This window comes from Vanellus vanellus (genome assembly GCF_965231255.1).
Source record: "Vanellus vanellus genome assembly, chromosome: 3".
Taxonomy (NCBI): domain Eukaryota; kingdom Metazoa; phylum Chordata; class Aves; order Charadriiformes; family Charadriidae; genus Vanellus; species Vanellus vanellus.
In genome coordinates, this window is record NC_138907.1 from 15,001,596 (window position 1) to 15,019,452 (window position 17,857).

Below are 17,857 nucleotides of genomic sequence, written 5' to 3' on the forward strand. Positions count from 1 at the left end.
GAGGACTTAGTTTACTGTCTACAAAAGAACATTACTGAAATAAGACAAACGAGTGTTTTGAGAAGAATGTTGGATGAGACTGCTGGAAGTGTTTAGAATGAAACAAACCAGACACTATGTAAATAATGGCCCTTTTCAGGGAAAAATAAACCTAGCTTTCACTAGGTGGCTCTTTGCCTGAGAGCATGATGTTAATATTAAAAATTCCAGGTGGAGAATGGATTTGGGAACCTGGCCCTTGGTAATTCACAGCCAAGTTCTGCTAGAAACTGGTAGCAAGCAGCCTGGCACTTAACCCTATTTCCACTTTAGCGTGTTTTGTTTTGTTTTTTTTTTTTTCCTTTTTTTTTTTTCCTTTAAAGTGTCTGATAATGCAATAATTACAATTAAGGCTGGCAACTAGAGAGGATACAATAACTGAATCATAATTTTGATTTTACAGTCAAGAGCCTTGACCACCTAATGGAATTCATCTGATATACTAACTTCTGTAGGTAACAAACCAGAACTCACGCCTCTTAGTCCTCTGCTCCTGAAAACAGGTTTCTGAGGAGAAATCACCTTGCTGTTAACTCCTTATAACCAAAAAATACTCACTCGGTTTTTGTGTGCATTCACCGAAGCGTAGCGGACCGTTCCTCGAAAACCAGCAACATTGCGAGGCTGAAGGAAGACAACAGAAAATCTCAGAGACAGAGCAGATTACTAAATCCCCTGTGCAGCTAACACATGAGAACTTATCTGTACTGTTATTTCATATGTGCCCAAGGGACACAAAGCTGTTACTGCCTTCATCTGGTCTAGTAGCCAGCTAAACAGACAGCATTCTCCAATTCTGCATTTCTAGAAAAGCTTATTTTACAGAGAGGGCAAGGTGGTTACAGTGATAGGTTAGAAGAGTAATAGTCTAGGCAGAGAGCTAAGAACTTTATCCAAGATCATATTTTCCTTTTTGAACTCCAGGTCAAGGGAAAAGCTAGTAAAGAAGCGCAAGCGCAAAACCGAGTCATGAATAACATGAGCTAAGCAAAGCCTGAGGGCAGCCTGGTCAGGACAAGAACAAGGATCCCCTACTCTGACACAGGGCAGATGACCATAGGCATTTGCTGACACTGCTCACCAACATCCTCTGTAAGACTTAAACAAAATAAGAACCTCTGACTTTTAGAGTTCTTACTTTTTTTCCCCAGATTCTTCTCAGTATATCCTGAACCATGTATCTTTATTTTCTCTTTCTCTGATTCTCTTGTTCTTTGTGTCCTCAGGAAATGAAGGCTTGATATAGAGGCCTTGGGAAGAACGCAGTCCTCCTGTGACTATTCCTCTGAGCTAGAAGCTTTCTTTGTTCTGGGGGGCTGAGCAACACTTCCAACTCTTTCCACTGCTGCCTCCACAAGAAGACCATGTGAGTTCACTTACTGAAGATGTCATTGTTCTGAAAAAGTTACATTTAAATAATGACATCCACCAAATCCTTTCAGCTTAGCTAGAAGCACCAGAGTTAACAGCAGTGCTTTCAAATTTCACGTGGCAAAACCAGGTTCAGGCCCAGACATCTTCCACATAATAAAGCTAAGCTTGGGCAAAGAACTAAACATACTCATAATTAAGATCCTACTCCTGCAAAAATCAGAGCAACAACTCTAATTGGGTAACTTGTCCCACTTAGGCCAGCTGATTCATGTTTGTTCTTTCAGCTGTGCCTATGCTTTCAGAACTAAGCCTAAAACTCTGTAGCTTTATTCTAGGGCACCTTTCTGTCAGTTTAAATACATACAATTCAGTTGCTTCCTTTTAGGTATAGGGAAGTCTCTCCGAGTTTCAATACTCTCAGAAAGAATAAAAGTTCAAACATTTTTTGAACGAGTTCACCAACACACACCTGAACAGTGTGTAATGCTGCTCTTAAGTTACAGTAACTCCAAGCAAGCAAGCAAAAAAATCCACAAGTCTGTCTTATAACTCCTTTATGTTAATCAAATACTCCACAAGGAGAACCCATATGCATAGCCAATGCACTCAATACAGCATTTAATCTTGCAGTACACAAGCTTGAGCTATAAGCTACTTATTTAGCAGCAGGTAATAGTCGAGATATTGTATTCATGACCATGTACCTCATTCCTCCTGGAGCATACATTTAGGATTCCCACTGACAATTGACTGCAAAGTATTTTTCAGAATTCCAGTGAATTCACTGAAGTGATTTCCTGAAAAGCATAATACTGGCCACTGGAATATATCTGTTGGAGTCAGCCATCATCGTAAGTGTCCTCTACGTATTCTAAAGCAAGAGGACATGCCTCTCTTCTGAGTGGAAGCTAGCATGTTTGGACACCTTTAATGAGCCATAAAAAAATGAGTGCATTGAAACAACTCTAGTGTGTAACCCGTAATGTTTTCAGAACAAACATTGTTCAGTGTTTGCAGTCCATGGGAGTTTGTCTTTCATGTTCCTTCCCTACTTCAATGTCTTCAGTTATCAACCGTGTATGTACTGAACCAAGTACCACATGTGCTGGTTTCAGTATGGTTAGCAATGTCTCTGAAAATCTTTTTAGATCAATACTTACTATTTCTGGCACACAGGCTATCTTTGCAGCCTTTGATTAGCTCTATTCTGAAACCATCTCTAGGCAGTTTGCAAATGTATTGCCCTCCTCTTTCAGAAGCAAACCAAAAGCCCAGACATCTTTTAACTGTACAACTGCCCCACAGCCAACATGAAACAGTTCCCCAAGTCAGTCCTGCAGCTGAACCCAAAGGGCTCTCTCTCCAGCCCTCTCTCATGCGGTATCTCGGCAAAGGGAGAGCACTGCAACAGAGCAAGTCTTTGCAATTGCTTTGACAGGACATTAGAGCTTTGAACAAAATACGCAGATGCTAACTGTGTTAACAGCATCTTTTTCTCATAAAGGTTTGACCTCTTTTAACCATATTTGACTGTCCTGCCAGTCACACGGCAATTAGTCATGCCTTTTGACTGCGTCACTAATCACTGCAATCAAATATTTCCATGGCTGCGGAGATACCTTGTTTTTCATCCAAACAAACAGCCCCTGCCTGAGCATTTATTGTAGCACATGCTGTATATCCAACTATTATTGACTTTTCTTCTGAAATCATCAACATTAATTTTCCAGATGATTTCTTTACACACTTCGTTTCTTCCAGTTAATGAATTTCACTCCACCACTGCATTGCCCAGCAGTGGAAAAGAGCCTAGATAAAGCATCTTTGCTGTCCAGACCAGTCCACATTTGACACAGAACTAAATTTTAACAGTTAGGAGTTTCAGACTATGGAATCACATATAACCCAACTGATTTGAATCCCCCAAATGACACAAAGGTAATAAGCTAGCAAGCTGAAATACAATTTTAAACCATACATGATTTATTTTTTAATTTTTCCACATCAGTATTACTATCAAAAATGTTACTCAGGGTAAAGTATATCTCTTCCTGCATTCAGATTGTGTGTAGCACAAAGCTAAAGTAATTTATTACACAGAGCTGTCAGGGAGATGACAGAGATATGAAATATATTGCATTGTGTTAGCAGATTGGTTTAAAATGAGTTTTAGCTTGGGAGAACATGTTAGATCACTACCACAGAGCAAAAATTATACTCTGTGTTCCTTTCAATATATTAGCAATGTACACTACCTCACAAAGACAAGGATGAGGTAACAAAATCCTGTACAAAGTGGATGCATTGTTCCAAACGGTGCTCTTTTGCACCCATCAGCTTTTCATCATTCTCCAGTTCAAACACTCATGATCAATTGTATTTTAAATGCCAACACCGTCTCCTTTATGATTCACGTGCAGTCTGTCTTTCCTATATATGTTTCCTTTATTTCAGAGGTGCTTGTATGTCCTCATTTAACTGAATCCCTGCTCCTTACACCACGTTCATACATAGAGATTAAAATTTTTCGTCTTGCCTCACTGGTCCCTAGATTGATATTTTGAATGTCCCGGTTTCCGGCTTCTTTCCTAAAAACTTATATTTGGATGCCAGTACTCTCCTCCTGCTGGTCTTATGCCTGTGGTACTCTCATGGAACATGACCGCTGGTTCCTTCCCAGCATTCTGGAAGGCTGTGCAAACACCTCATGAGATCCACCACCTTTGACCCTGGCAGGCCTGTTGTCATCTAGGATCGTTAACCCACCTCTCCCGGAAACAGGAAAAGGATTTCCAGCAGTAAGAAAATGAAAAGGAAGTTAGCGCAGATTGAAGAAAAGGTGGTAAGGGGAGAGATGAAATGCCACAGATCATGGGAAGCACTTGGAGATACATCTTGGATTGAAATAACTTGTTGGAAGAGTTGTGATAAGAAGGAAAAGTGAAAGGAAGCTTTAACTGAACCAAAAGGAAGGATCTCTGTGACTTCTAAGAATTTCCTGCTTCCATCAGTTACACTTATAGGGGAGATGCAGCGATACACATCTCCACCTCTCCTGTAGAGACAAATTCCGTGCCTCTTACATGCATTTTGACCTGCTTATTTAAGCAGCAGCACTTTGTAGAATCATTAATGACAGCAGCATATTTTATCCCAATGGGGAGTCAGAAATGAATAGAGGAAGTTGGAGCCAAATGAGAAAACTCCCCTCCCCTTGCCTCTGAAATCACAGAAGTAACAAAATCACAGTCTCTGGCACCACCCAAATGTCTGCCAGGCCCTCAGGCAGAATCCCAAGTGTTCTAGGCCTCTGCATCACATTTAGGTAGCTGTCACGATCCTGCTGAAAAACAAACATATCATGAGGGAAAAAAGAAAACCAGGTGTAATTCGGACTTCCATATATAACAAAAGCACAAAACAAAATGAAAACCCAGAAGCATGGTGATGGCTCACTCACAACTCATAGCAGAGATGGTTACGAGCAGCGGATGGGAAGCCAACGCATCAAACACAGCCTCAAAAGAAGAGCCCAAAAGAACTGTAAAACAGAGAGAAACCCAAAGAAAAACATGATAAAAAACAACAAAATGAGAAAAAAATTAAACAGAAATGAATTAAAAAACAATTTAATATTGTATCCCTCCAGAAACCTGGGTCTCTTGTTTAGTTGTTGCCATGTCTGAGCATTCTTCCCAGGGCTGTTGGCCCACGCTGTATTCAATTTCATTTAGACACAAAGTGTTGAGTGAGCCTGTGTGGTTTGTGAGTGCTCTGTAAAGTGGTGAGAGGGGTCCCTCTAGAGACTAACTTCCCCCTGCTCACATATCACACCTAATAACATAAAAAACAAAGTTGAGAGCAGAGATGCACACAGCCTAACCACAGGTCAGTTGTATGGTTCTACCATGACTTTCTTCCCTAAAATTATCTGATACCTACACCTCCCTTCCTCCCCCAGTCAAACTGATCTAATAAACAGCAGGGAGATTTGCTCTTTCTCATCTCTCGCCCTTTTCCCCCAGAGCAAGTTCTAACATTAGTGCATAAGTTCTAAAAATGAAGAGATGTCCCCTTCTCCATTTGAATTGTCATGGGTTCCCACTAAGATATTTGGCTTGTTTCTGCACCCACTACCTTGCTTTCTCACCAGCAATCTCCATACAATCACTGGCTTGCCAACTTTACAGGCTTCACAGCTGCCAACTTCATCTCCCCCTTCCCTGATGACTGCTGCAGTGCTTCACCCAGAGACAGAGGGGTCTCCGCTGTCTGTGGTGGGATGCAGCATAGTTGTTTGAATGAAAGTCAGTGCTGCTTTTGGGTCATGTGAGCAGCCACTGTACCTTAAGATGTGAATTGCACAGTATGGAACCACGAGGGCCATCCTGATCAGAGGGAAGAGCTAATATTATAATATATTATTTATAAAAATATATAAATATCATATATATTTTATATATAAACTGAGGAAAGACCTCAGCTGAGATACTTATTCCAACAGAAGTCAACTAATCAAAAGCAATCAACCCAACAGAGTTTCTTATTTGAGCCTCAGTATTCCTCTTCCCTAAAAATGTGCAAGTCCTAAGAATTCCATAGATTTTGCACAAAATTTAGTTTTGAGAAAGCTACTAAATAGCTTCCTACTATTCTTTCCAAAGCAAAAGACCCAGAGGAGATGAGTTAAAATGCCGTCTTTCCTTCTTTACTTTAGGATAATTCAAAATTTCCAATGGATTTTAACATTAGAAAAGACCAAGGTAATAATTTTGTCTTTCTGAATAATGTGCGCCAGCCGTGTCATCAAGCAATTCCTGCACCAGAACTTGTGCTGGAGTTGAGGATGCCTTTCTCACATTAGAAACTGGGCTAAGAATGAGCATTTTTTTTAACAAAAGCTTATTCCAGCTCTAATCCTATTATTCAGTTATCATTTGATTTTTTAACAAGAGAATTTTGGCCTCAGAGCCACACTTATTTCTTGCATGCATGGTCCCATAGGGGAACAAGTAGCACAGAATGTCCCCATGGAAAGCATGGGGAGTGCTAAGTAAGAAAGATACGTTTTTCGTGTGCTGTAACACAGAGCAGGGGAAGCACTGAAATTGAGATGTTTTGGAGTGTGTTGTAAAGTGTTAGTCACATCTCATTTGGGATTTACAGCTCATAATGCTTTCCTGGAGTCAGATGGAGAAGACAGTCCTTTACTACCAAAAGGAAGAAGACAAAAGACAGCTGGGGCAATCACTGAGATGCAGCAGAGCTAAGTTCAAATCTCTCCACCCTTTGGACAGACATGAAAACCACACCTCCGTCCTTCCTAAGCCACAGGGTGCTTTGAGATGCAAGTCTAAGAATATCCATGTTGGAAAGGATCCCTTTTGCACAGAATAATTGAATATTTATTACCAAGAGAAAGTGTATGATGGGCACTCTGTAACCTGGCAGCTAATGCACTTACCTGATGGAGGGAAGACTTGACCTGCAATCCAACTCAACACGCACTTGCCCAGGGAGTGAAGCCCCTGTTCCCTCACCACTGGACACAGCAATGGTTTTCTGTTTCTCTCTCTGTAGTCCAGTGGGAAGAATAATCATGAGCTTCAGGTGGAACAGCATTGACCAGAGGGAACGACACACTCAGACACACCGTATCCCCCCTGCAGCTTAGCAGTAAAGGTACTCGGAAATGGCAAATGGGATCTTAGTTCCCTGCAGGCACACACGGGATTTGACCTGAGTTGTGCTACAGGGGTGAGGGAGAAAGGAAGGACAAGAGCTCTAACCAGAGAGCTGCTACATAAAATAAAACCTCCAGCAACCTGATGTAGATGATCTGAGATTACCCTCACTGAACCAGGGCTTCTAGGGAAGGAAAGCAGAGAAACAGCTAGTTGTAACAAGATACAAGAGTCCCTGCTTGCTAATAGATTTTCAAATCCACCAGCTAGTCTGCTTTTCATACATTTAATTTCAACTACACTAGCTGTCTGCAGTTGTAATGTTTTAAACCAGAGCATGAACTCCGATCTCAAGTCCAAATTTGCTAATCCAGCAATGAAAGTAACAAGAACCTTTAGGTAATTTTCACGATGGTCTGTTTTATAACTAACCCATTCCCACAGAAATGGCATTTTCATAATATATTAAATGTGCAATACTTTTTAAAGACATAGGTCCTTTTTTTTTTCCTTTTCCCAACCTCTGTGTGAACCAATGCGACTACGCTGCTCTTTTAGCCTTTTCTCCAATTACCTTTTTTACAATACAAAGTTCAAGACAAAACTTATATCCCTTCCTAAGCGAATATATAGTACTCTGAGTATTACAGCTCCACAAATCTGTTTATTCTACTGCAAAATGTTCATCTCCTACGTAACATTACAACGTTACATATATTTCAAGTACAAAATGTTCATCTCCTACATAACATTACAACGTTACATATATTTCAAGTACAAAGTAAATATAAAAGCTACTGGGCTTCTACGTTTGAATATTTGGGGTCTTAGGATGTAGGAGTTAACATCCTTTGCGTTATTTTACAGTTCAGTTTCCAGTGGAGGTAAAACTACTTAGTAGAAAAACATACCATAGTCTCCTGTTCTAATATCTTGTTCACTGCAGCAAAGTTTATTTTTAACACTATGACCAGACATTTAGAAAATAAATACCTTTTTCTCAATTAGCTGACACATTTCTGCAGCCTTCATCATGCTTGTCTAAACAGGCTATGCACTGTCCTGCCTACAACATCTTCTTTCTGCCCACTGACTCACAGAGCCGCCCTCACACACGTACAGTATCTTCAGCAAGGCACTGCAAACTACTGCAGTGCAGTCTGAGCCACGAGGAGACCGAGATCTAATCAATGGGCTGCAGCTGACTAAGCTAAAAAAACGCTTGCTGAGCATAACAGCCCAGCAGCAGATCCTGCAACGGGAGACAAACTCCCGGAAAAACATAGCCTCTCCTTTATTTTCAAATAAATAATTAAGACCAAGCTGCTAAACCCTGGACCACTTTCAATTCATATTTGTGGAGCCACAGGGAATGTGTTTCTGAAGGCAGAGTGACGCAGACAGAGAAAAAGTGTAATGCTTTCTGTACTGCACGTCAGTGACAAAACTAGCAGACCTGAACAGAGACCAGTAATGATCAAGGAGTTATTGTCCAAAACCTGACCTACATTAGCACAGAAGACCTTCATGACTCAGAACACCTCCACTATACAAGCATATGCTGTTCATCATATTATCTAGATAACAATATTTATGTTTATTATCCCCTCCAAGTTCCAATTTTCTGCTCAGCCTTAGTTCTCCATATCAAACATGTTCTACTTGTCCAGCTCTCTGCTATAAAAATTAATGCAAGATGAAAATTTTAACTTGTGCACTTTCTATAAAAGATACTTCCACAAATTTAAAATAAAACCACTCTTCAATTCATTCCTCAGTTGCTTAGCTCTGTTGTCTTAAGATGTCCATCAACACTGATTCCTTATACTGCTGCATGGCAAAAGTGGGTTGTACAATCAGGACAACACAGCGAATAAAACTGCTCATATCTCAACCTGAACCAGGGCAGAAGGTTTGCATCTAGAGGAAATAATAGTTAAATTCGTAAAAAAGCCCTCTGCATCCTCTAACACCAGATTTCTTACAGGAGGTCTTGGGATTCACCCCAAAATGGACTTTTAATGGGGGGGGGGAATCACAAAGAGAAAAGTACACTTGTTTCTCAGAACAGTGCTCTCTGCATCTGAAAGCCTTATTAACTAGAGCTGAACTAACAGATACCCTCCACAAGCCATCTCTTCTTAAGCAGATCTCCATGCCTTCCATGACTGAGAAACACATGGCTTGAACTTCAAACCCACTTGGATGGGAACCCTTGTGCTGATAACAAAGCATATAATACATTGGCATAACCATATAAAAAACCCCTGTTTCCTTGCCACTAAAGTTATACAATAGCACAAATCCTGTGAAGATCTCATGGAGAAAAAGGTATTGTGGGGTGTGGGACGGTGCAGAACATAAGCTTGAAAAACAAGGATAGTGGACTTGGATGAGGTAATGAGATTACTTTAGGTAAAGGGAAAGAAATACTGCTTCCTATATATCAGTAGCCTGGCCAAAGGTTAGATTGGTCAAAGACAACACTGCCCCAAAGCTACTTCTATTTCCCAATTTTCTTCTCCAATGAGGCAAAAAACAGGGTGCAAGTGTTCTGCAAGAAGACCACTGATATGGAAGAGAACACCAGTTCTTTCTTTTACCTCAATTTTTTAAATGTTTCTAAACAGATTTTAGATTTTCCTGCTGCTGGGCTAATTTGCCGGCATGCAACCACAAAGTGAAGCCACTGCAAAAATCTGAGAGGGGTTACAGAGTAAAGGACCCTAAAGCAAGCTCTTTTAATAGTAGATGGCAGAGATAACCTGTATCCACAACTGCTGCTAGCATCACACTATGACCAACACAAAGAGAAGACTTGGCACGAACAAGGCCAATAGATAGTCAATCTCCCTCAGATCAGTCTAAAGTTTTCTCTCAGATATGCTACGAGAACTCTGAAAAGACATCCCCATCTCATCAATGGTCACAACAGTGATCTCCGATTTGTGCTGAATTCCTTTCCCGATGAATTCTAATGTTTGAGCACCTTCTTGAAAGCTGTCAAGTATCAAATCCATGTTTTCATGAAGCTATTCTGCAACATCAAGGTGTCACTTAGTGATACCCATCAGCTCAGAGGCCATTATCATACACGTGATATTAGAACTGTTCTCTCCCCCACCCCAACACACACCATGAGCATCACCTTTTATCTACACAGAATTTCACCTGCCATTCTACAGCCCACATCCCCCCCCCCCCCATTTTCTATAGCTGTCCCTTACCTTTACCGCAGCACACTCTGTCCCATTGCTGCTATTTAGACCAGTCTCTGACCTGCACGCACAAGCTGTATTACTGTTCCCAATGCACGCTTACTACCTGTGGCTGCAAGTGATGCCTCATGAATAAACGCATCCCTTTATTGGTTTAAATTTATCACCTCTTTCACTGAATATCTTGTTCCTGTGTAATCAAAGAGAACAGAGGCGCTTTCATTCGCTTCTCAAGACTTTATAGTATTTTACAGATCTTTATAAAATTCTTTTTGTTCATCTTCTTGCCCAGGTTATAATCACAATCTTTTTGATCCCTCTTCATGTGAGTTTGTCATTACTGTCTTCTGAATACTGTTTAGAGCTGCAATACCTTCTTTGAAACTGGATGGGTGGTACCTTATGCATCATCAATGTTATCTCATCTAGATTTGTATAAAGGCACCATAAAAAGCTTTCTTCATCCTATTCGATATGGAGACCATTACAATTCCAACACAGTCTTGATGCATCTTATCTGATAATCTGCCTCCAGTCCTAAAGAAAGTGCTTCTGGATATCCTACAGGTAGGGTACGTGTAGTTGGGCAGATGCAGCCCCCTTGCATTCTGCTTAATCTAGCATGTGCAATACTAATTTTTAAATGGTATAATGTTGGTTCAGACCCTATGCACCGGACTGAATACTCAAAACTCTCCTAAAAAATAAAATCAGTAGAAATGTGGGTAGCTGGGATGTAATTAGGAAAAGTCTGCATGGACCACATGGTCCATGTGCTGTTCCAAAACTATGATCTCACTAGGATTACAGAGACTTGGTGGGACAGCTCGCATGGCTTGAGGGCTGCAATGTGTGGAAAGAAGGACTGGGAAGGCAAGGATATGCATTAGTGCAGGAGTGGCTTGAACGCGTGAAGCTCTCCTTGGAGCAGGTGATGAGACAGTCACTACCGATGGGTAAGTGATCAGCAGCAACTAACACAGGTAATGTAAAGGTAAGCATCTGCTCCTGACTGCCTTATCAAAAAGAAAAAGTAGATGAAGCCTTCTTTAGACAACTGAAGGAAAGCCTTTCAATTGCAAGCCCTGGTACTCATAGGGGGCTTGAATAACTGTTGTATCTGCCTGGAGAGGCAATGTGGATCCAGCAAGTAAAGCAGTAAAGCAGTTAAAAAACCAGCAGTAAAGCAATCCAGGAGTTTTCTGGTGAGCATTGAGCAGAACCAGGAAAACAAGAAATAAAGGTTCAGTGTCACAAAAAAAGGACAACACAGAACAGGAGCAGTTTCTTCTCGCCGGCATTACATCATTCTCCCAAAGTTTGGAAGTCCGAGGTTCAATAACCTCCTCTCCTACAGGTGTTCCTGCATTCACACCTGACAGCAGAGTACCACAAACATCATGTATATAAGCCACAGGCAGAACGGAAGCAGGGGTATTGCAATCTCTCTCACCGAAGCTTTACAGCTTTGCACCAAGTTAAGACATATGCCCTAGAAAAGGGACCTCAGGAGTCTCACAGCCCTGGAGATGGCCCTGTTTACCATGACTAAGTAATTTTTCCACTCTCTGTTTCTGTAAATATATAAGCATTGAGCATCAAAATATGTTACTAAGGGTAATGGACCAGGAATAATTTGTGAATTATCACTTCAGAAATGGGAAATCCCAGGTCAAACATACCCCACTGAATGCAGATCACAGACCTTAACCAGTATGTGCTACCTTTCAAACAGGAGAGAGTGGGGCTTGGAGGGGCAGGGAGGAGCATTGAAGAAGTGAGCATCTTCTCTAGCAGTTTTGTCAAGCTGCCTGTCTTTTCCTTCATTTCCCTGTCCTGACAAGCATTTGAAAACAAAACCCTCTGGAAAGACTTTTTTTTTTTTTTTTCCCCACTAGCAGTCTGTCCTGTTTATCGTAATAGCCAGAGTCCCTCCTGCTAGCCAGGATGTTGACCCTGATCAAAATGATAGAGATGCTGACAGTAGCCAAAGTAACAGCCTTCAGCCAGGCCTTTAAGCAGTTCTCAACACACAACGGACACCAAATGGCTACATAAGTGATCCACATCTGCTCTACCTGTCCGAAGGAGTAACCATCAAAGACTGACTTCTACAACCCTCAGAGAAATACCAAGTAATGAGACTGTTGAGAACAGCCGAGTTCACTTGATTTCTAACAGAGGGAAAACTGTTGCTGATGCTTTCTTACACACCTACTGGCTCCAAACATCTTCTGTCTTTATTGTGCAATGTGAGTTCCTACAGACTGTTATCCAGGAGATTTTGCAACATCTGGCAAGGGGCAAGTGGTAGATGGGTGAGACCGTTCCCATGAAAGCAAATCTGTGCAACAACAGCTTTTCTTGAAAGAGTAGCATTTGTGCTAATATTAGCATCCCAGATAAGGTAGATCAGTTTTGTTTTCCTAGAAGCACAGAATAAATTCAGATTCAGAATAAATTTGGATTTAGTTCAGCCAAGTCGCCCATAACTTTACAAATACCAAGCAATCAAGTTGAACTGTCAAGTAGCTATCCTCTGTAAAAACATACAAACCAAATACATCGCACTCATCAGAAGCTTAGCAGAGTAACAGCTCCCTAGGTAAGAGCCACTGTGGTAGCCCGTGAAAGAGGGTCTGGAAAGCCAGAGTAGTAACAGCCAAGGATGAAGGAACTAATGCTCAGTGAAGATCACGGACAGTAGAAATGATCCCACCTCAAAGCTTTAATCAATCTCTAGAAAATCAGAATAAGACCTTTTTGGTGACGGCCTATCCTATCTACCTACTAAGGAGCTCCTTGTCTTTTCAAATAAAAAAAAAACCAACCAACCATTCTGTTTGGCATCAGTGAATTGCACATAAAAAAAATACATAAAATCAGTGCCAACAGCTTTCTAGAGGATTTTGCTCCACGGAATTACTCGCTTTTCCCTTTTTCAAAATCAAAGGTGTTTTCAAAATAGAAAAGTGGCCAAAAAATAGAAGGAAAAGCTAAGTTAAACAAAACAAAGCCACAGCATCCTAAAGGCCAGGCCCATTATCTGTATTACTAGCAAATCATTCAGAATCTTTCTGAAAAGCTGACAAGCAAGATTGAGGTTACGAATTTCAGAGGATGTGAAAACAGAAAATACTTTTTAATGGTATTATTCATAAAGCATGACTGGTTCTGAAACTGTAGGAAACTGCACAGAACCTGCTTGAGCAGAAAGCATCTGTAAATAAATGAATATGACTGAAAGCAAAATTCAGACATGCTTCCAGAAAAAGAGAAAGCAAGCTCCTTCCCCTATCTTGTGTATTGTACCTCAGAACCAAATCACAAAAAAATAGGCTCAGGATGATCACGTTATAAATCTGGGAATTGTATTCTTCATAGATAAAGGTACTGAAAGAGAATGGAGAAAGAAGAATCTACCTTAATGGCTTGAAACAATCTCTTTGGTGAAATAAAAGATAAAGTTCTTAATTAAAAGAAGAAAAAAAGCCTACAAAAAAAAAGAAAATCTCATTTCACTTGTCTTCACACCATCCTTCAGCCACATCTCCTTCCTGAACCTCAGTGCATTATTTGGGCAGCAATCACACCATGCTTCTCCAGGGAAATGTCTCAGTCTGGTAAGTGGGACTCAACAGCGGTATCAGGCAGCAGGGACAAAAAAGGATCAAACAGCCCAGTGACTACAACATAATGTTAAAAGGGACTGAAATAAATATTTATGTATTTTTTATTGTATCATTTTTGTCAAAAAGCCTCACCACCTGAAGTGTTGCATAGGAGAACAGGCATACTAGGTATATGAGACTTTACCCCATATGATCCTCCCACATCCCAAACAAACCAAGACTTTTTACCACTTTCAACAGTGCATACTCCCACCCCGCTGGGGATCCCTGTGTCTTTTTTCAGGAAAAAAATATGTGTCATTAGTCCTTCTATGAAACCCATCTATGGCAAGCAAGCAACTAACCACCAGAATGACCAGAATTAAGACTGAACTTCTCAGAGTCTTGTGTCCTAACAAAGCCCCACCTCACCCACACCAACCCAAGCAGGACACAGCTTGTGACACACAGCTGAAGAATCTTTTGCTCTAAAAAATACCAAGGCTGGATGTAGTGCTGTTTCCAAAAACAGGACCTGGGAGTATTCTCTAAGGATGTAGCAAAATAAAAGCAAAATAATTTGAAATTAGTGGGAGAAAGGAAAAAAAAGAGATGATCCAAAAGAAGAGACATTTGGAAAAAGTAGTTTCTTTAACTGTAAAGAAAGAACAGCGTTCAAACAGTGATACTTGAAATACAGATATAAAACATAGGCATTTCACTGAAACAATGAAGAAATTTTGCAGAAGACCAAATAGCCAGTTTAAATCCATAATGAGCTTGAATTCTGACTGCAGAAAGAGGAAAGGAGTGAGGCTGCATTTTGAAAAGGGCAATATGGAGAAGGGTTATCCCCAAACTAAACAGCATTGACAAGAAAGACCACTAGTACATAGTGTGTGTCTGCATCTTGTTCTTAAAAAGACAACCTTTGGAGCTGCTCCCATCTACAGCTAAAAAGAAAGGCCTTGCAATGTCCAACTGAAAAGACATATAAAAAAAGAAGAAAAAGTATGAGAGAAAAATCCTCCAGCTCTGTTCATCTGCTAAAGACACAAAATCTGCTCACTGATCTTTGCTTTCTTCCTACTCCCCAACCATATCCTGCACTACAGAATCTCTGAACTTAGCTCTCACATTGTCAACATTTTCCAGAACAACAACAATCTTGCAGATGGAAAAGATGTGCAGACCAAAAGGACCTAAGCCTAGGATGATAAACAGAGATTGTCTGAGCCCTCTCTGCTTGCACTGTTTTCCAGAATAAATCTAGGAATGCTCTGACTGATACCTAGAGCATCTGAAGCTTAATGCATCCTCATAATTGACCTCAGATAACACAGTGCTGGTAAAAGGACTGAAGATAACACACATGTCACATGGCGCAAGTTATGTCTCCTGCCCTTACCTCCCCTCCCAGCACGCATGCTGAAATACTCCTGCTAAGAAAACTGAACAGGAGGCAATATACATAAAACCAAAGCCAGGCAAGGGTGAGAACAGCATTACAGGTTGCAGTTCACAGTACAATCAGCCTCAGAGATCAGGTCATCCTCTCGCTTCTAGCATTTTTTTCATAAACAGCTTTAAGAACGCACCGACCTGGTTCCCCGGATCACACAGAACTGAACTAGACCAGTCCTCTGGGACTACAGGAGTTACATGGCCAGTATTAGGCTCACCCTCTTTGCTTGGCCATAATGTACTCAGTAAGTATTCCAAGCCTGTGGAAAACATGACTATCCTAAAGGAAAAAAAAAAAAAAAAAGAAATAAAAAAAGCCACACACCTTGTAAGACAAAAGCAAGCATCCCTTCTTAGATTCCCAACTCAGTTGAAGTCACCTGTTGCTTCTCACCTTGCAGAAAATGCAGTCCAATATAATGACCAAGCATAACAACCACAAAACAAACAAAATCACAAATGCTCTCCATGCTTAAGCAGTTACAAAAGTGGAAAAAAAATTACTTAAAGTTTACTTACTGGCCGGACTTCACCAGTAGTGTTGGTATACTGACGGGCCAGACCAAAGTCTAACATGTAGCACTTCCTGTATGTTGAAGGTAAGCGGCCCATGGCAAAATTGGACTAGACAAAGAAAGAAAAAAAAATCAATTTGATACCAGCAACTTGGTTAAGAGTGGCCATTTGTTAACAAAACTTTGCCACATGCCTCTGGTGGAAATATAAGATGCATTTTAAACATCACGATTAAAGAATCATGCAATGTTAAGAAGTTGACTTTGCAGATAAGTGACTGTGGAATCTCAAAATAACTAAAATTCACATTAGCTTAGCTAAATTTCAGCTGCTATGAGAAAGACCTACATTTGACACCACTAGCTCTGCAGTGAGATCTCCATCACTTGCATAACAGGCTAGAGTTATTGTAGACAAATGCTCAGTTCGTGGTTCAGCTGCTAGCATGCATTATTCGGCCCTAACTCCCAGAATGTCCATCCACTGTATTGCATTACCTAAATTTATAGGAACATTCAGACATCTGAAAAACACTGGGTTTGGCTCTTAATAAATAAACTGACAACAAGCAAATGGAGCCACTCTTTTATAACCCCTATCTTAAAGTTGTATCCTTTACCATAACGGATGGCTGCTAAAGGATTTGCATCCAGTCACATTAGTGACTGATTTTCAGCTGAATCTGATAGCCAAAACCAGCCGATTTTAAAAGCAGCAAACGATTTTGCTGGAAGGAAGATGGTCTCAGGGATGGTGTACAAACAAGTGTTCAGGTCAAGTCGTGAGGAGTGTCATATTGACCCCCAGGGGTCAATACTTGGTCCAATTTTGTTTAATACATTCATCCATGACCTGGATGAGGGGACAGAGTATATCCTCAGCAAGTTCGCTGATGATACCAAACTGGGTGGGGTGGCTGACACCCCAGAGGGCCGTGCTGCCATCCAGCGTGACCTGGACGGGCTGGAGAACTGGGCAGAGAAGAACCTAATGAGGTTCAACAAAAGCAAGTGCAAGGTCCTGCACCTGGGGAGGAAGAATGCTAGGCACCAGTACAGGTTAGGGGCGGACCTGCTGGGAAGTAGCTTGGAGGAGAAGGATCTGGGGGTCCTGGTAGACAGTAAATTATCCATGGCCCAGCAATGTGCCCTTGTCACCAAAAAGGCCAATGGAATCCTGGGCTGCATAGGGAAGAGTGTGGCCAGTAGGTCGAGGGAGGTCATTCTCCCCCTCTACTCTGCACTGGTGAGACCACAACTGGAATACAGTGTCCGGTTCTGGGCTCCCCAGTTCAAGAGGGACAGGGAACTGCTGGAGAGAGTCCAGCGAAGGGCAACTAAGATGACTGAGGGCTTGGAGCATCTCCCTTACGAGGAAAGGCTGAGAGAGCTGGGACTCTTTAGCCTGGAGAAGAGAAGGCTGAGGGGACACCTTATTAATGCTTACAAGTATCTAAAGGGTGGGTTGAAGGAGGATGGAGCCAGGCTCTTTTCAATGGTTCCAAGTGACAGGACGAGGGGTAATGGGCACAAGTTAGAACACAGGAAGTTCCGTTCAAATACACGGAAAAACTTCTTTACGGTGAGTGTGACAGAGCACTGGCACAGGCTGCCCAGGGAGGTTGTGGAGTCCCCTTCTCTGGAGATTTTCAAGACCCGCCTGGATGCAGTCCTGAGTAATGTGCTCTAGGCAATCCTGCTTTAGCAGGGGAGTTGGACTAGATGATCTCTAGAGGTCCCTTCCAGCTCTGAAAACTCTGTGATTCCGGGAAAAGACTGGCTCCTACAGCGAGGCTGGGAATTATTGCACCTCACCTAGGCAGATGACCAACACTGTGACTTTGTTTCCGACATTGGAAACTGTGCCCCAGTATTTTTGGCAATTGCTCAGAAAAGATTAGAAGGATTATTTAGCTAATTCAAAACATGAAATAGCATGTATTCAAGTGATG

The 17,857-nt window shown here is 41.3% G+C and overlaps 1 protein-coding gene across 1 annotated transcript in view; it reads right to left on the reverse strand.

Annotated features, from left to right (window-relative positions):
• The window catches only part of TTBK1 (tau tubulin kinase 1), a gene marked incomplete at both ends in the record, with an annotated part of 94,227 nt that overhangs the window by 46,703 nt on the left and 29,667 nt on the right, over positions 1-17,857 (reverse strand). Inside the window, 2 exons of the mRNA XM_082480464.1 lie at positions 598-663; positions 15,910-16,014. Coding sequence (XP_082336590.1) covers positions 598-663; positions 15,910-16,014 — 171 coding nt within the window. The remainder of the gene's footprint in view (positions 1-597; positions 664-15,909; positions 16,015-17,857) is intronic.